At 38.4% G+C, this 16987-nt stretch overlaps 1 protein-coding gene and 1 long non-coding RNA gene across 4 annotated transcripts in view; one reads left to right on the forward strand and one right to left on the reverse strand.

The window, feature by feature from the left end:
• Nucleotides 1–12800, reverse strand: part of LOC117290721 (fibropellin-1-like) — a 41583-nt gene extending 28783 nt beyond the window's left edge. For all 3 annotated transcript variants that reach the window (XM_033772258.1, XM_033772257.1, XM_033772256.1), the window contains exons 1-5: nt 12456–12800; nt 9573–9686; nt 8610–8723; nt 6479–6598; nt 5699–5812 (exon numbers count right to left, since the gene is read on the reverse strand). In XM_033772258.1, the coding sequence (XP_033628149.1) occupies nt 5699–5812; nt 6479–6598; nt 8610–8723; nt 9573–9686; nt 12456–12549 (556 nt within the window). In that variant the 5' untranslated portion in view covers nt 12550–12800. The remainder of the gene's footprint in view (nt 1–5698; nt 5813–6478; nt 6599–8609; nt 8724–9572; nt 9687–12455) is intronic.
• Nucleotides 12801–15344: 2544 nt separating this feature from the next.
• LOC117290594 lies at nt 15345–16707 on the forward strand. The gene is made up of 2 exons (XR_004519054.1): nt 15345–15927; nt 16079–16707. It is a non-coding gene; the product is annotated as an uncharacterized LOC117290594 (long non-coding RNA).
• The last annotated feature ends 280 nt before the right edge of the window (nt 16708–16987 follow it).

The raw sequence follows: 16987 nt of genomic DNA on the forward strand, positions 1-16987 counted from the left end.
CAAGAGTAAAGCACAAGAAAGACTCTACCACCACCAGTGGGGGACGAGGTCATCAACAAGGTCAACGTAGAGGTTGCACATGATCATCAAACCATATGCGCGTAAACGTTTGGACTAGAACATGCCATGCAGCGAATATGTTTCTGTACCTGACATTGGTTCTATTTCACATGTTATTCCTGAGTATCCATTCACACATACGCAGATAGTCGTCAGGTTTCCAGCTGGAAAACAGAGGCCGCCATTTTGGCATGGGTTGAGATCGTCATCACAACCGGTTGCTGAAGAATACGGGCAAGAATAAAGTAACTGTTTTTAATTTGATACATAACCAGTAGGCACACAGTTAAGCTGTAGCAGTATTTGTAAGCAATTATGGGGATTCGAACCAGACATGAGTAAGCCTAATAAAAGACTCAACCACCACCACTGGGGGCTGATGTCGACAACCGGGCCAATGTAGAGGTTTCACATAATCATCAAACCATGCGTAAACGTTTGGACCAGAACATGCCATGCACATCTGTTAATGTACCTGGTAGTGGTTCTACATTCTGCATTTCACAAAACATTCCTGAGTATCCATCCACACATACGCAGATAGTCGTCAGGTTTCCAGACGGAAAACATATGCCGCCATTTTGACATGGGTTGATATCGTCCTCACAACCGGTTGCTGAAGAATACGGGCAAGAATAAAGTATTTGTTTTTAATTTGATACATCACCAGTAAACATAGTTAAGCTGCAACTGTATTTTTAAGCATAAGTGTGGATTCGAACTAGAGTAAGCCGAAGAAAGGCTCCACCACCACCATTGGGGACGAGATAGACAAAAACGCCAATGTATAGCGGTTTTATCTTATAATCAAGAAATGTGTGTAAAGGTTTGGACCAGAACATGCCAAGCAGCGAATCTGTTTTATACCTGGATGTGGTTCTATTTCACATGTCATTCCCATGTATCCATCCAAACATACGCATACAGTCGTCAGGTTTCCAGAAGGAAAACAGATGCCGCCATTTTGACATGGGTTGAAATCGCCTTCACAACCGGTTGCTGAAGAATACGGGCAAGAATAAAGTGTTTGTTTTAATTTGATACACAACCAGTAAACATAGTTAACTTGCAATTGTACTATTAAGCAATGGTGATTCGAACGAGAGCAAGCCTTATAAAAGACTCTTCCACCACCACTGGGGGACGTTGGTCGACAACAAGACCAATGTGAAGTTACACATGATCATCAAACCATATGCGTAAACGTTTGGACCACAACATGCCATGCAGCGAATCTGTTTCTGTACCTGGTAGTGGTTCTATTTCACAAAACATCCCCGAGTATCCATCCGCACATACGCAGATAGTCGTCAGGTTTCCAGCAGGAAAACAAATGCCGCCATTTTGACATGGGTTGAAATCGTCCTCGCAACCGTTTGCTGAAGAATACGGGCAAGAATAAAGTATTTGTTTTTAATTTGATACATAACCAGTATGCACATAGTTAAGCTCCAACTGTATCATTAAGCATTAATGGGGATTCGAACAAGAGTAAGCCGAAGAAAGGCTCCACCACCACCATTGGGGGATGAGATCGACAACAGCGCCAATGTATAGTGATTTCATATGATAATCAAGAAATAAACGTAAAGGTCGGACCAGAACATGCCATGCAGCGAATCTGTTTCTATACCTGGCTGTGGTTCTATTTCACATAACATCCCCAAGAATCCATTCACACATACGCAGATAGTCGTCAGGTTTTCAGATGGAAAACAGAGGCCGCCGTTTAGGCATGGGTTGAGATCGTCTTCACAACCGGTTGCTGAAGATTGAATACGGCAAAAATAAAGTTATGTACTTGAAATAAGACCAGAAAAAACCCATATAGTGCGGCCTGTCACAGCCCTTACTCTTTCTTCAAGAACTCTTATGATATATGTTATCTTTTCATCTGTTATGTTTATGAAACTTTCAGCTACGTCTTGGCCGTATTAGAAACAAAACTAGAACAAATAAGTTACAACTTTTTTAATACACGTTTTATGCGACAAGCTACACTTATAATGCTTAGTTTAATGACTGGTTGCGAACTGTTTCATAAGAAAAAAAAGCACAAACAAGTTAAGTAAAAAGGACGCAATAGTCTCATTTGGGGTAAATAAATCTTCTCAATAATATAAGCGATATTTTTACCAAAATATGAAACTTTTATAAAGTCCACTCAATATGCACGTGACAAGAAAAGCTTCAGCATACCATCGGCATATAAGAAAATATTGATGGCAACACGACAGTACTGTTTTTCTGATTCAAGTTTTATCTGCAACCAAAAGCTTTAAAAGACGTATAGAATTTATACCTGCTAGTGGTTTTATTTCACATGTCATTCCCGAGTATCCATCCACACACACGCATATTGTCGCTAGGTTTCCAGAGGGAAAACAAATGCCGCCATTTTGACATGGGTTGAGATTATCCGCACAACCGGTTACTGAAGAATACGGGCAAGAGTAAAATTGCTATTACATGTAAATATTGTTTTTTTTCCAATCTGATACACGACCAATAAACACAATAACAACTACTTTTAAGGTCCAACAACCATTAATATTGTATATTTGCCACGTTAGTGATGTTCTCATCTAAATGAAATGAACACAACTTTGATTAATGCCAAACAACATGCCCGCAGCAAAATCCATTTCAACAATATATCTTGTTATCTATAAAAACACTGTTGCTTTGTCGGTAAAGTTTTATCTGCAACCAAAAGATTTAGCAAGTGCTGTATAGGTCCTATACCTGGCATTGGTTCTATTTCACATAACATCCCCGAGTATCCATCCATACATACGCAGATAGTCGTCAGGTTTCCAGAAGGAAAACAGATGCCGCCATTTTGACATGGGTTGAGGTCGTCTTCACAGCTTTTTACTAAACAATACAGCAAGAACATTGTTTGGTTTACATTTTACACGATGCCATGGCAGAAAACACCATGCAATGGAATGATCTACTCGGGAAAAAAAACAATATGTATTAAGAATAAACTACAAATAACAGTAAAATTGCCGGTACAACCATTTAATAAATATATTTTGCTCTGGTTTGGTCTTGAAACCCCGAACAGTATACTCTGCTCGTCTTCTTCTTGTACAAACGTGCTTAGTGTAAACTATAATACCGTGCACTTAGTCATAATATACGTTTTTGTATACCTGGCTGTGGTTCTATTTCACATGTTACCCCATTATATCCATCCACACAAACGCAGACAGCAGTCAGGTTTCCAGTGGGACAACAGATGGCCCCATTTTGACAAGGATTGCGGTCAACTTCACAACCAGTTACTGAAGAACAGCAAAAAGAATGAATTAGTATTTTTAAAAATAAAACAATGGCTTGCAAAAGCTGTAAAAACCTGAGATTGTCATACATTCCGGTAGCACATACAGCATGCCAAAAACATAAAGCTAGACGTAAATGGCTTTAAGATAAAGTTCCGGATGAATCGTTTAAACACATGATGACGTGCCTTACAAGTTGACTACTCTAATATAATAGCAATAAAGACAATTTTAACACTTTGTTGCACAATTAAATTTTATCTTGACTGTTTAATTTTCTTACCTGGCGAGCTTGTGAGACTTGCAGCTCTGTCTTTATTGTGTTTGTATGAGAAAAGAGGCAACGTTAATCCATTTCTTAATGGTATTGACAAACCAAGTAAGTTTACTATGTTATAATGATGGTTTGAAAAATGTAGAAAATCTCATCTAAATCTACAGAAGCTTACATGCACCACAGGGAAAAAATCTTTGACTATTGGAATTTCCATACACTCTAAGACCGCCCGAATACGAGTTTACCCGGATCCCTGGGAGCTTGCTCGTGTCTAGGTCAGTCTGCCCGGAATATGTGTTGAAACGACCCATGAAATGGTCAAGATGACGCAAAACCTTGTTAAGGTATCGATGTAACTGCACGTTGATCAAATGATATCATTGTATCCACTAAATATTTTAAACCTTTTTGACCACTAACTGTGTCAACCTGACTCTGAAATGTGTCAGGCTTAATGGGACCGGAATCCGGATCAAATCCGACCCGGGAGCATAGGTGTTTATACTATGTGTATAGATTGACACAACCCAAATTGAAGTGAGTTTTAAACCAAGTAAATCATTGTTGCATGCTAAAATAATACAAAGCACTTATATTCTTCCACATGACCCAAAGTTACAACATGCGTTTTAGCAAACTAAGACGTTTAATCATGCGATGCAATGATGCCAGTGGTTACAAAATGAAGCCTCCTAAAATAATCTATGGTACCCAAAGTTGAAGAATGCGGAGGGTACATGGAGGTACATTTGTGCGTTGCAGAAATTAATTGAAGATGAACTTTTAAATAACGTTTTTTAAAAGACTGTTAACCCCACAATTACAGTTTCAGGCAGTCATGTGGCCAGAAAGGAATACGTTGTTATGCAGTAGGATCATTCAAGTATATTCTCTAGAGAAGCGCCATAGATTCAAATATAGTGCGCCACCAAGAGTTGGCCAAGGAAATGGTCGATCAGACGTAAAATTTACATAATATGAAGCCACCACCTAGCTGTAAATATCCTTTCGGTTAACGAAAGGAGGTCAGTCCAGTAATGTGGAATATTTAAACCACCAATGTAACGACATCACACGTAGCACAATGCGCAAATGGATCTCGCAACCCACTCACTCCATGACAACAGCAATGCTTTTAGGAAAGTTTAATAACATTTTAGTATTTAACAATTTAGTATAATGGAGAAAGAAGTAATTTTCCACAAATTTGATTTCGAGACCTCAAGTTTAGAACTTGGTCTCGAAATCAACTTTCTAAACGCACACAACTTCGTGTGACAAGGGTATTGTTTCTTTCATTATTATCTCGCAAGTTCGATGACCGATTGAGCTCAAATTTTCACAGGTTTGTTATTTTATGCATAAGTTGAGATACACCAACTGTGAAGGCTAGTCTTTGACAATTACCACTAGTGTCCACTGCCTTTAAGAGTCTTGAGAGTGTGCATTGTTTGGATGATCACATGCCATGCAATGAGTCACAAGTTACATATTCGTACCTGGTTCGGAATGTATTTCACATAACGTCCCCATATAACCATCGACACATACGCAGATAGTCCTCATGTTTCCCATAGGAATACAAATGCCGCCATTTTGACATGGGTTGAGGTCATCCTCACAGCCAATTACTGATGAATACAGCAAACACAATGTTCGATTACATTGTGAACACGACCAGTTAATAGTTTTCATTAACAATCTGCCAAAGATCTAAACTTGTAATTTTTTTAACTTGACCATGATATAATGCTAAAAACATGTCATGTCTCTCGCAGACAATCAGCTTCGCCTTTGCCTCATTTGTGTATAAAAAATAAACAACAATGACATTTGTTCCAAGTTTTACACTGCAAAAAAAGGGCGTTAAAATTGACATCATCTGAAATAAAAATAATATATCTAAAGGGTGTAAAAAAAATCACTAATTTCTGCAAACAGAAATGTTCACATGTTTGTTATTTTATGCCTATGCTGCGATACCAGTCTATCAAGTGAGGATACAAGTCTTTGCCAATTACCAAAAGCGTACCCTGCCTTAAGACGAGGAAAAGACAGTTGTCGAACTTACCCTGTGTCTGGCACTGGGCGCCATTGTATCCGTCTGGGCATGCGCACGTAAAAGACGTCCCGTCCACAGCACAGTCTCCGCCATTTTGGCAAGGTTGAGGGAAACATGGATTTGCTGAAAGAAGAATGTCAAAACCCTTTAGAACAATCTTTTATCAATAGCGCTATCTTCAGAGCTATTGAAATACGTGACAAATTTCAAGTACAAAAATAAAACAAAATAGTAGATATCTGCAGTCAGCAATTTGGAAGGCCAAACAATGACGAACAAAAGACGCAACCCAGCATATTATTTTGCCCTACATGTAAATGTAAAAAAATTCCCAGAACAAGTTGTAAAACTTATGCAATTCATAAGTTGGTGGTAGCAGAGCCGTGTATTGGAAGAGTTGCGACATGTTGCTATTATGAAAACCATGTTGTCTCCCAAAATGGAACACTGCATGTTCACTAAATGGGCAAACACGGGGTGCCGTCGAGTTGTGCTGCAATTGGAGACAGAATGGCGAACTGTTCACTATGAGGCTCTTTTCGAACACGAAGGCTTCGGCTTTGGATTCGGCTCAGGCTAGCCTGGCTCAGCCGGTTGATTTGACACTTTTGCGCGTGCTTTGCGTATACGCGCCCAGGGCTTCAGACGAGAGAATGGAGCCTCAAGCCGAATCCAAAGCCGAAGCCGTGGTTTCGAAAAGGGCCTATGTCGCAACTATCTCAATACACAGCTCTGGGTGGTAGTTACCAACAGCGACCTCTTGTGATTCTAGCAGGTGTTAAAACTTACCTTTCTCACACGTAACACCCAAGAAAGCCTCTGGGCAGACACAGACCATACCCATTGGGGCATTGGCTTGAGGGAAGCAATCGCCGCCATTTTGGCAAGGTGATGGGAGACACGGATCAACTGAAAGGACAAGTTAAGCCATGTTAATTTGGACGATAATTTAATTGCAAACCGTTTAAATGCAATATTATATTTAGTTGATAAAGATTGAAGACAAGAACAAAAACCTAAATAGCGTAACTATTAATGTTCACACTTCATCACATGTACAAGGTATACCACAAGTAGGTATATAGTTTTGTGTTCCTTTAATATGGTAACATCATTTTAGTGTAAATATTAATCTAAGTTGTAAGCGTATTTTTAAATACCACCATTGTAATTTAAATATAGGACATTGCGAGGACTCACACAGCGTCATCCTTTCATAATTTTAAAGCCTCAGAAATGTGTCATTCGATTTTTCTGAATCATCTGTCAATCTTTTCTGCGTGCCATCTCATACATGATTCTTGATTTGAGTTCTTTCCTCCTATAATGTTTATATTTACCCGGAAATACATGTATCCCGCATACTGAATAATAGAAGAAACCTAATCCTCAACAACAAATCCCAACAAAACAAGCGTTTAAATCAACGGTTTAAATCATAAATGTCGATTTCCGGGTTGATGTAATCTCTTTATCTCTAACGTCATTATTGGGGAGTTTTCGTTTCCGACGACGGATGGTGTGCGACGGTTTTTCAGCCAAACGTTGTCGTTGTCAGCACAACGAAGATTCATCCCAAGTACTGACGTAGAAATTGAGGGACGGCCGGCCTCAAAGCCGACGCATGCGCAGATGACGCCAAATGTCATCATTACCGTCGCAGAATCATCCGTCGTACTCCATAATGAGCTTCAACAGAACACCGTAATCTAAAAATATTCTCATTTCAAATGGTATCATATTTGGAACAACCTTAAGAACGCTTTAAGAAATCCCTTATGCTTTGAAAGTTTCTCATGAAAACTTAAAACGTATTTACAAAGCCAATAAGTGATAAATGTTGAATGTCATTGTAAACATTCTAATTTTACTTTAATACAATGTAACGAGTGTTTTATCTGGCTGGTCTCATCTGTCCGCTTGTCTTACTGTCAAACGTTTTGTGTCCTTGTCCAGTCCAAGTCTTTGTCAATCACACGGAAAATCTTAGAAGCATGGTTTACATTGCCCCCTAATATAGGTAATAACGTTAAAGGCAGTGGACACTATTGGTAACTACTCAAAATAATTATCAGCATAAAACTTCACTTGGTAACTGGTGAGGGGAGAGGTTGATAGTATAAAACATTGTGAGAAACAGCTCCCTCTGAAGTGGAGTAGAGAAACAAGTAATTTTCCACGAGTTTCGAGACCTCAAGTTTAGAATTTGAGGTCTCGAAATCAAGCATCTGAAAACACACAACTTCGTGTGACAATGGTGTTTTTTTCTTTCATTATTATCTCGCAACTTCGATGACCAATTGAGCTCAAATTTGCACAGGTTTGTTATTTTATGCATATGTTGAGATACACCAAGTGAGAAGACTGGTCTTTGACAATTACCAATAGTGTCCACTGTCTTTAACAGTCTAAGTATCTTAAACTTGTAACATCGATGTTTCAATCGCTGTTTGTATAGCCCAAATGTAATGTTAAAGGCACTGTACACGTTTGGTAGTTACTCAAAATACATGTATTAAGTATGCATACAAACTTACTTAGTAACAAGCAATGAGGAGCCGTTGATAATATAAAACAAAAATGTGCCAGACGAGTGTTTTTTTTTTCTTTCAAAAGTTTCTTGCAACTTCGATGACCAACAATTGAGCACAAAACTATTTCCATCTGAAAGCACACTGACTTGTACAACAAGGGTGATTTTTCTTTCATAATGTTCTTACAAATTCAATGACCAATTGAGCCCAAATGTTCACAGGCTCGTTATTGTATGCATATGTTGGGAATACACCAAGTGATAATACTGGTCTTTGCGGTTACCAATCATGTTCAGTGCCTTTAAACTCTAAACTGTTCTTACACTAACTTGTTTGTTTGTTGTTGTCAATACTGAAATTATGTCTTAGCTACCAAACATACATACCTTGAAAATCACAGTTACTGCCAGTGAAACCGCTCGAACACTGGCATTCGTACGTTAATTCCAGGTTCAGGCAGGTTCCCTGGTTCCCACACGGGCCATTGAAACAAAAGTTTACTGTAAAGAAAAAGAAAAAAAGGTTAAACATATTATATTGAATATATTTTTAATTCTAAGTGGACCTATTGTGATGCTGCAAAAATAATTTTATAAAATTTACCGAGGACAAGAAAACGACAAATAGCGCACACACTATTTTCATTTTGCGAACACCATTTTGTAATTATCATAACTAGCCTGTACGTTTAATTAGAAGAAGAAACAAATTGTTGTATTCGTTTATTGAGGTAAAGAAGGATTGAATTTTATAACATAGTACTGCTTGCAGGATGTATAACCATTCAAAAGGTTGCTTTTGTTTTCATTTTGTTATTTTTCTAAGAGGAAAAAGTTCTTTAAAGGCAAATTTTACCTTTAGTTTTGTGTAACTGTTTAATTGTTTTAATCCTCTATATACATGTAGATTATGCAACAAAAATAACCCATGGAAATTTATTTTTCAAAAGGTGGTAGGTTATTTTAAGCTATGGCCGAAAATTTGGAGAAATTGTACCCTCGGGAAGAATAATCCTATAGGAATACACAATTTGAGAAGCGTTACTGCAGTAACGCTCCTCAGTTTCAAACAATGGGGACATAAAAACCGATATCTGTTTATATAACCACATTACTTCAAATTGACATTTTCTCAGAATGCTTTGGCCTACATGTGTTGTCGAAGGCTGCTTATAGCCTGTTAACCATGATTTTGTTTTAGGCTTAAAACTTCTTGTAGGCCTAAGTGTATTTTAGTAACCAAATTTGAGCGTCGATAAACGCCGTCGACCGTCAGCAGTCGACAACGGTGACTGACCCCGAGTTGTGATAAGTCGTTTACAACTACAACCAGCTTTTACGTAAACTTACCAATGTTACAAAACTCCCCCGTCCATGCACCCACGCAACTGCAGTAGAACTGGTTGTCATTTAACTGCCTACATTCAGAGTTGTTCTGACATCCACCGCCCATATTTCCACAATCTACGGAGAAAGCAAATAAATGGAAATGGGTGAACACAACATTCTCCCGGGTGGTACACATGTTCATATTATTACCTTTTTCATGCTATTGCAAAATAAAAGTTTATTGACCTGTTCATCATCAACGCAATTATATTAATGACACAAAAGCACGAGTTCAATGACATAACAGAAGCCGGACGATCGAAATGGATTTACTCTCTGCGGTTTAAATTCATTCCAATGATTAAATAAAAAGCTGAATACCAACTAGTCACACTGTATACTTGAATACTCATTTTGGTTTTTCCAATATACACCAATATGTGTGTAGCACTATATACTCCGTACTTTCCGAGCTCTGTGAAAGAAATCACATGCATATTACTCGGTTGGGATTCGAACCCACGACCTTATTTTAGCCATTCTACAGCAGCGGCTTGCACACCGCTGGCTCTAGAATTGCGTGCTATGGTTAAAATTATGACTCCCGAGGTGATCCCCGGAGCGTTCTTGTTTCCCGAGGCGAAACAAAGATCGTGTGTTACACTGCTCTAGAGTAGCAAAAGTCGTGGCTTGAATCTCACCCAAGTAATATGCCTGTGATATTTTTCACAGAGTTCGGGAAAGTACTGAGTATACATGTGTTAACATGGGTAAAACCAAAGTAAATATTCATCTATTAAATGTATACTTTGTCTGCGGATACACAATTTATATATCTACTTGATGCGTAGATTTTCTTTTGAGAACTTGTCTTGCTATATATGCTCTACAGCGAGTAGGTTTGTCTGGATTTCCAGAGACAAGCCACAATGTTTAAGACATTGAGACTTTGCAAAAAAATTAATAAAAACAAATTTTGAAAATACCTGTCTACAACCTCACTGGTGTTGAGCTGTTTGTACAACCTCAAGATTAAAACTTGCCCCATAACGTAGAGGTGTGTTTATTATCCTTTGAAAACATTATGCGATAAATGATCTTCAGAGGTATTCACAGAATATAGAATAAACTGCCCCTTGCAAGGCGATGTTTTCTTATGTTAATTTGCACAAGTCATGACAAACTGAACACTACATCTACATTTGTTTTCTTTAAAATGAACAGGGTCTTGAATTTGTGTAACTTCCCTGAGCGGCCTCTGCTCGTAGTATTGGATTGTCCAAATAAAAATAAAAATAAATTAAAATGAAATAAAATAATAAATTAATATATACTTTTCTATTATAATAACTCACAGTAGTACACATATCTATACAAAGTTTGTGTGTCACAATGAATGAACGAGCTGTTATCTGTTTCAGCATTTCATTCATTGCATACCAGGCTCTATACCGAGCCAGTGGGCTTTTACCCAGAATATGTGTCATTTGACACAGAAAATCGACGCAATGAGGTAAAATCCGAAATTGTGTTTTACCCCTTTTGAGTCAGCCTGGCCCGAAATTGGTCAGGCCAATGGGAAAGGGAATCCGGGTTAAACTTAGGTCTATCATTAGTAACATGCTCTACAAATTGCAAAGGTTTTGGGTTTGAATCGCACCCGGGTATAATGCCTGTATTTTGTTAACGTAACTCGGGTAATAACTATACAGGACTATACATAACACTCATCAGTGTATGTGGGTACACACAAATTAAAAAAAAGGTTATAGTTGGATTTTTTCCTCCATCCCGAACTAACATTGTCTTCATTTCTTTCTCTGCACAAGTACACGGTATACAGTGCCAGTCGCTTTCCAAAAATATAATATTATTATTAATGAATAAGAACCAACGATACCAAATACATTTAATTATTAGCGGCTACCGCTACTTTGAGAAAGTGTGATGTCATAATTTAATCGCATTTGGAATAAAGATCAAACTGCTTAAACAAAATGACCGATAATTATTGTAGCTGGTAATGTAATTAATCAACCCAAAACATGACAGCACTGTGTAAACAGAGGCGTGAAGATCAGATTCTGTAGAGAAGATCGGTGGACATGTCAGTTTTAAAATGTGGTTGAAAGCCTGAACTGTGAAAACCTATGGAGTCAGGTGGGACTTAGAACCCAATCCATAGGCATGTATATAATATATATAAGCACAAAATAGTGATCGCAGTGAAATGTGTACATTGTAAACCGAAAGGGCAAGCTTCATGTTGTCTCGTCACAACCAATATATGTACATTGTACTTCATAACTCTCTAAAAATGGTTAAACATTCTTTCAGATAGTCCTATGCATTTTGCATAAGTTCAAAGCGTCAACTTAGAAAATACTACTTCCAAATTTTATTTAGCCGTAAATTGATTATAGCCAACCGCAACCAAGGTCATTAGTCTTCAAACTCAATACAATTTAGTAATTTACAAACCTGAATATTGGAATAATGATTTTTTTTTTCCCAAACAGTTGCAAGGCAGTTACAATGCTTATACAAGTCATCTTTATAAAATGTGTTAATATTACTAAACAGTTACTTTGATTGCCTTTACAGTAAACACCCAGTTATTCTGTGGAAATCGTATTGGACAAGTTCACGAGAAGTTTAAAGTTAAAGACACTTTCCAGTTTCGGTTAAACCTTTATAGTAATGTGATGATAAAAAAAAATACAATTTACATTGGTCACAAGTGTACTCTAATCCTAGTTTTTGGTGTTAAATGACTATATAGAACATTTTCAGAAAATGTCAACCCTGATCCCATGTCTACAACTCACTGATTATCACATCCTTCTCTCAGAAGTTTTTGTTGACAGTGAGAACAAAAAATAAATAAATATATCCTTAACGTACCTTGGGCGTGAGCATTGCCGCACAACAAGAGCAATAAGACCGTCAAAGTACCTCGGGCTGCAACGCTCAGCTCCGCTCGTCTTGAGAAGGTCATTGTATGATATTGTATCAACAGTTTTGGTGTACTCGTGGTATAAACAACACCACTCACTCTCCCTTGAAACTCTCAGTTTCTAAATGATGTTTCTCAGTTTCTAAGACGAAAACCTCTGTGTAGAATCAATCCAAAGTATCAATTAAATCCAAGCGTATTTTCCACTGGGTAACCAAGAGTTAAGGCAACATCTCATGTCATACTTTCATTCATAAAACCATGGAGGAAGTAACAGTTTATGCGTCTTTATACATTTCTTCACACATGTAGTATGTAAGATTTCTTACCCAGAACCCGGAACAAACAGAGCGGAACGCAATGCCATTTCACCACTGTGCTATGGTCATTGAAGCGTGGATTTACGTGACGTAACGTTAGATACCTACATATCCAATGTGTGTACATGTACATGGCTGTGAGATGTGGCTATTGGAAATGCAAACAAAGGGCTTTAAGCCCATTTTAGCCACGGTGTAGTACCCAAGGTTTGACCACGGATCAACCAAGATCCATTTACACAATGGGCTTACTTGGCGATCAACACTGTGTGTGGGTGTTCGTACCATGGGTAGCCGGTCATCAGTAGACGAGGAAGTATGAGGACGTCTGAGTGGAGCGGGTTTTTCTGCGGGGAGGGGGGGGGGGGGGGAGAAAATACCGTCTTGAAAACGAATTTTGTTTTGTTTAATCTTCCTGAGGCCCTTGAATGGTTTTACCATGTGGATAGTGCAATTCCTTGCATGGTCAAACGTCTAAATGAAAACTGTGTGTATTTGTTGTTTAATTCGGCTCAAGTCAGTGTTTTATGGACCGGGCGACGCAAGAGTTCAGGATTTATTAAGTTCACGTAAAATCTTCTACGATTATGGGTGGGGTCAAAAGAGGAGCCCTTTTGTTAAGGCTGATGGCTGTGATGGTGACTCATAGGGAATGACACATTACTAAAATACCAGGTACCAGTATCCAATCAGCATATTATTTGTTTATATGTGGCAGGGTTTTGATGAGAAGTGCACGGCCCCATAATGGTTGTTTCTCATATTTTGTGGACATTAAATAATATTTTATTTTAGCTATCCGTCCTTGATGTATAGGTTGGACAATTTTAGACAGTTTAAACACCATGTAGAATGCACCGCAACAGTAAAATCAAGTATCAAGTCAAGTGTCAAATATCCAACCAGAGCGGCTCTCAAAAAGGCTTCTTGGCGCAAATAGTTTATTGACAACAAGTAAAATATGTTCACCTTAGATGTCATTATGCCGCACGACACATCACACAAAATAATAACATTAACGTAAACTGCTGGTACCTTGCTGTATTGGTTTTTTTTGCTATTTTTTATCTCACAATATCATTCCGAATGCACTCATGATCCATTGATTGTAATCCGATTAAATTTTATTGCCTTACAAAACTAGCCAACAAACTGTAGCTTCATCTACCGGCTGGATATCTACCATCGTAGAGGGCGTTCGAGGAAAGTCAAGGCGTTTTGTAATTCCAATCGACCAATCGGAGTTTTCCAAAACGGGCCGTTGTCATAGGAAAATTTGTCCCGGACAGTTTTTCCCACGTGTTGGAAACTAACAAGAACTGAAGGAGGAAGATTCAGAAGAAGGCGCTAGAAGAAGTTTTGTACACAGCTCGCCATTAGGGAAACAAAATCTCCGGTGGACAGATCTCCTGCCACACTGGACTGTGCCATGGACTTCTGTCCGCCGTAGGTTTTTCAGGCAGTGGCCCTTTGAGACATGCGTCCCACAACCCCCAATCAACAGCTTTAAGATGATGAGGATGATTTTACTCGCACCTTGTAAATTACTGCACTTTCACGACACAACACGAGCACGTACCTTATACCACACCTTGGACAGAAGACGCCATTAAAAAAATGGTACCCAACGTTTTGAAATCAGCACCCCAAATGTACAAAGTTTGCCAATAAAATTAATTTGGCGCGAGGGATCCAGCTGGATCCAAGTATCTGACATATTTTATATGGACCTATACTACCAGTAGATCAAATGTTGACCTGCTCCCCCCAAAAATCGATTCCCCGGATCCGCCCCTTCCGAAAAAATAACTCACACAGACACTGAAGTGGTTTAATTACGCCATGTTTGTTTAATAAGGAACACGTGACTGTGGGAGTACACAATGAGTACAGATGAAGCGCTACATTGCCTGTTCAGAACTATAAAAGGTAATTAGTGCAAACAGGGGACTTTCGGGACGCTCGGTGGCAGCAGACTCACCAGGTAAAATCTCGGTGTTCTCGGTTATGTACGCATGCTCAGAACTACGTGAACAATGGACATTTACCTGGTGCTGCCACCTCGCATTCCAAAGTCTCTTACTGTAAAGATTTCATAGCATTGTGTTTACTAGGAGCTCCTTGTAAGAATGGTTTATTGATGAAGATTGGTAAACAATAAACATTCAGTTTCTAAGTAAAACATTAATTTGTTGATTTAATTGTTTTCTTTTTTCAAATTTGTACGCATTTTCATTTAAAGGCTCTGGACACGTTTGGTAATTGTCAAAGACCAGTATTCTCGGATCACTTGGTGTATCCCACAACAAGCATAAAATATCAAACCTGTGAAAATTTGGATTCAACCGGTCATCGAAGTCACAAGAGAATACAGAACAAAAAATAACACCCTCGTTGCACAATATTGTGTGCCTTTTCAGATGCATTTATTTTTATAAAAAAAGGCTTCAGCTTAAGTCTTTTTCTTTTGAAGTGAGAAATAACCTCTATCTCAAAACTATGTTTCTTCAGAGGGTGCCCTTTCTCACAATAGTGTACTACCAACAGCTCTCCAAAGCTCGTCCAGTGCCTTTAATGGTGTACAAAATTAATCTACTTTTCTAAGAATTCCATCTTTTTCCTTAGATTTGAAGCCTTTTATTTTACATGCATTAAATGTTTATTATTCGGAGGGATGGGTGGTTTTTAAACTGAGGGGTGGGTATACTATTAGAGACATTCTTTGTGACAGGACGGCTTTGTAGAGGTGCTGGTCACCTGTTCCTTCATGCCCTCACTGGTTTGGCATTTTAATCTATTTGGTTTCTTTGTATCATAATTTATCGGTTTGTATTTATTGTTTATGCCAGGTGTAAAGCGTAACAAAACTAAACTGAAACCAATGAAAGTAGTTTGCGGGCAGCCACATTGAACGGATGACGTTAACCCTATAGACCTTTATCGTGCTGACTCCATCTTGGTCGTGTTCCTTGTATCGAATATCAATAATGAATGCCAGTAATAATTTTGCAAATATGAACCAGACTATTTTGTTCTTCCAGCCTCGGTTTGGTTACATTGATATCAATTGACAAACTCAAGATGGCTGCCTATGATATAGGTCTCAAACTATAGGACACAAACTGAGGTGTGAAGGCCTACTGCTTATAGCCAAGGTAATGAACAGTTGTGCGATGATTTTTAATATAAAGTACCCTGTTATTTATAAGAGATAATTATTACACATATCAAGATGGCTGCCCATGATATAGGTCTCAAACTATAGGACACAAACTGAGGTGTGAAGGCCTACTGCTTATAGCCAAGGTCATGAACAGTTGTGCGATGATTTTTAATCTCTAGTACCCTGTTATTTATAAGAGATAATTATTACACATAACATTCGCATGGTGTTTAGACAACGCTGCAGTGTGAGTGGCGCAATAAACATACATTACATGGTAGAATAGCGTTGTCACCACTACAGGTTTTCATTAAATTCTTCAAGGCCAGCGCAACACATGTATGTAACTATGATCCTCAAAATGTTTAAGTGTCACTATTCATCGAATGACGCTACGAAGCTCGCCAGATTCGGACCCCCCCCCCCCGTTTTCGAAACTAAAGACTCCGCTGCCTGAAGCTTCATACCGAACGCACACATTTCAAAATATTTGACAGATCCTGAGCCCAAACCGAAACCGTGGTTTCGAAAAGGCCACATACTCCTGGATGAGGGGGAAATGGTTTACAGATAACCGCGGAATGAGCATCCCACACATACCAACACTACCAAAAAAATAGTGATTTTTAACCACTTCGCGAGTACGTCCTATCATGTGTGACCACAGTTTTTTTCGGCAAAAAATACACAAGTACCTTTAAATGCAATTTTAAAAATGACAATTGAAATGACAACTTTTTGAACTATGGATATATTGATTTTGTTACCATTACTATTGTAAATACCAAATAATAATTTACTACCTCTAGATTATTAACAATGAAAATATAATTTTTATTTACTAAGTTTTTTATTTTAAGTACAGCGTTATTAATATTAATACCATGGTGCAAAGCTCAACACGAATCGCCACTTTGAAAGCACTTGGCACAATTGTATAGCGCTGCTTAACGGAATGGGTACTTTTTATGAGCTAGGTCTGGGTCTGGGAGGGCAC

Source organism: Asterias rubens, chromosome 5, assembly GCF_902459465.1.
Source record: "Asterias rubens chromosome 5, eAstRub1.3, whole genome shotgun sequence".
NCBI classification, from domain to species: Eukaryota; Metazoa; Echinodermata; class Asteroidea; order Forcipulatida; family Asteriidae; genus Asterias; species Asterias rubens.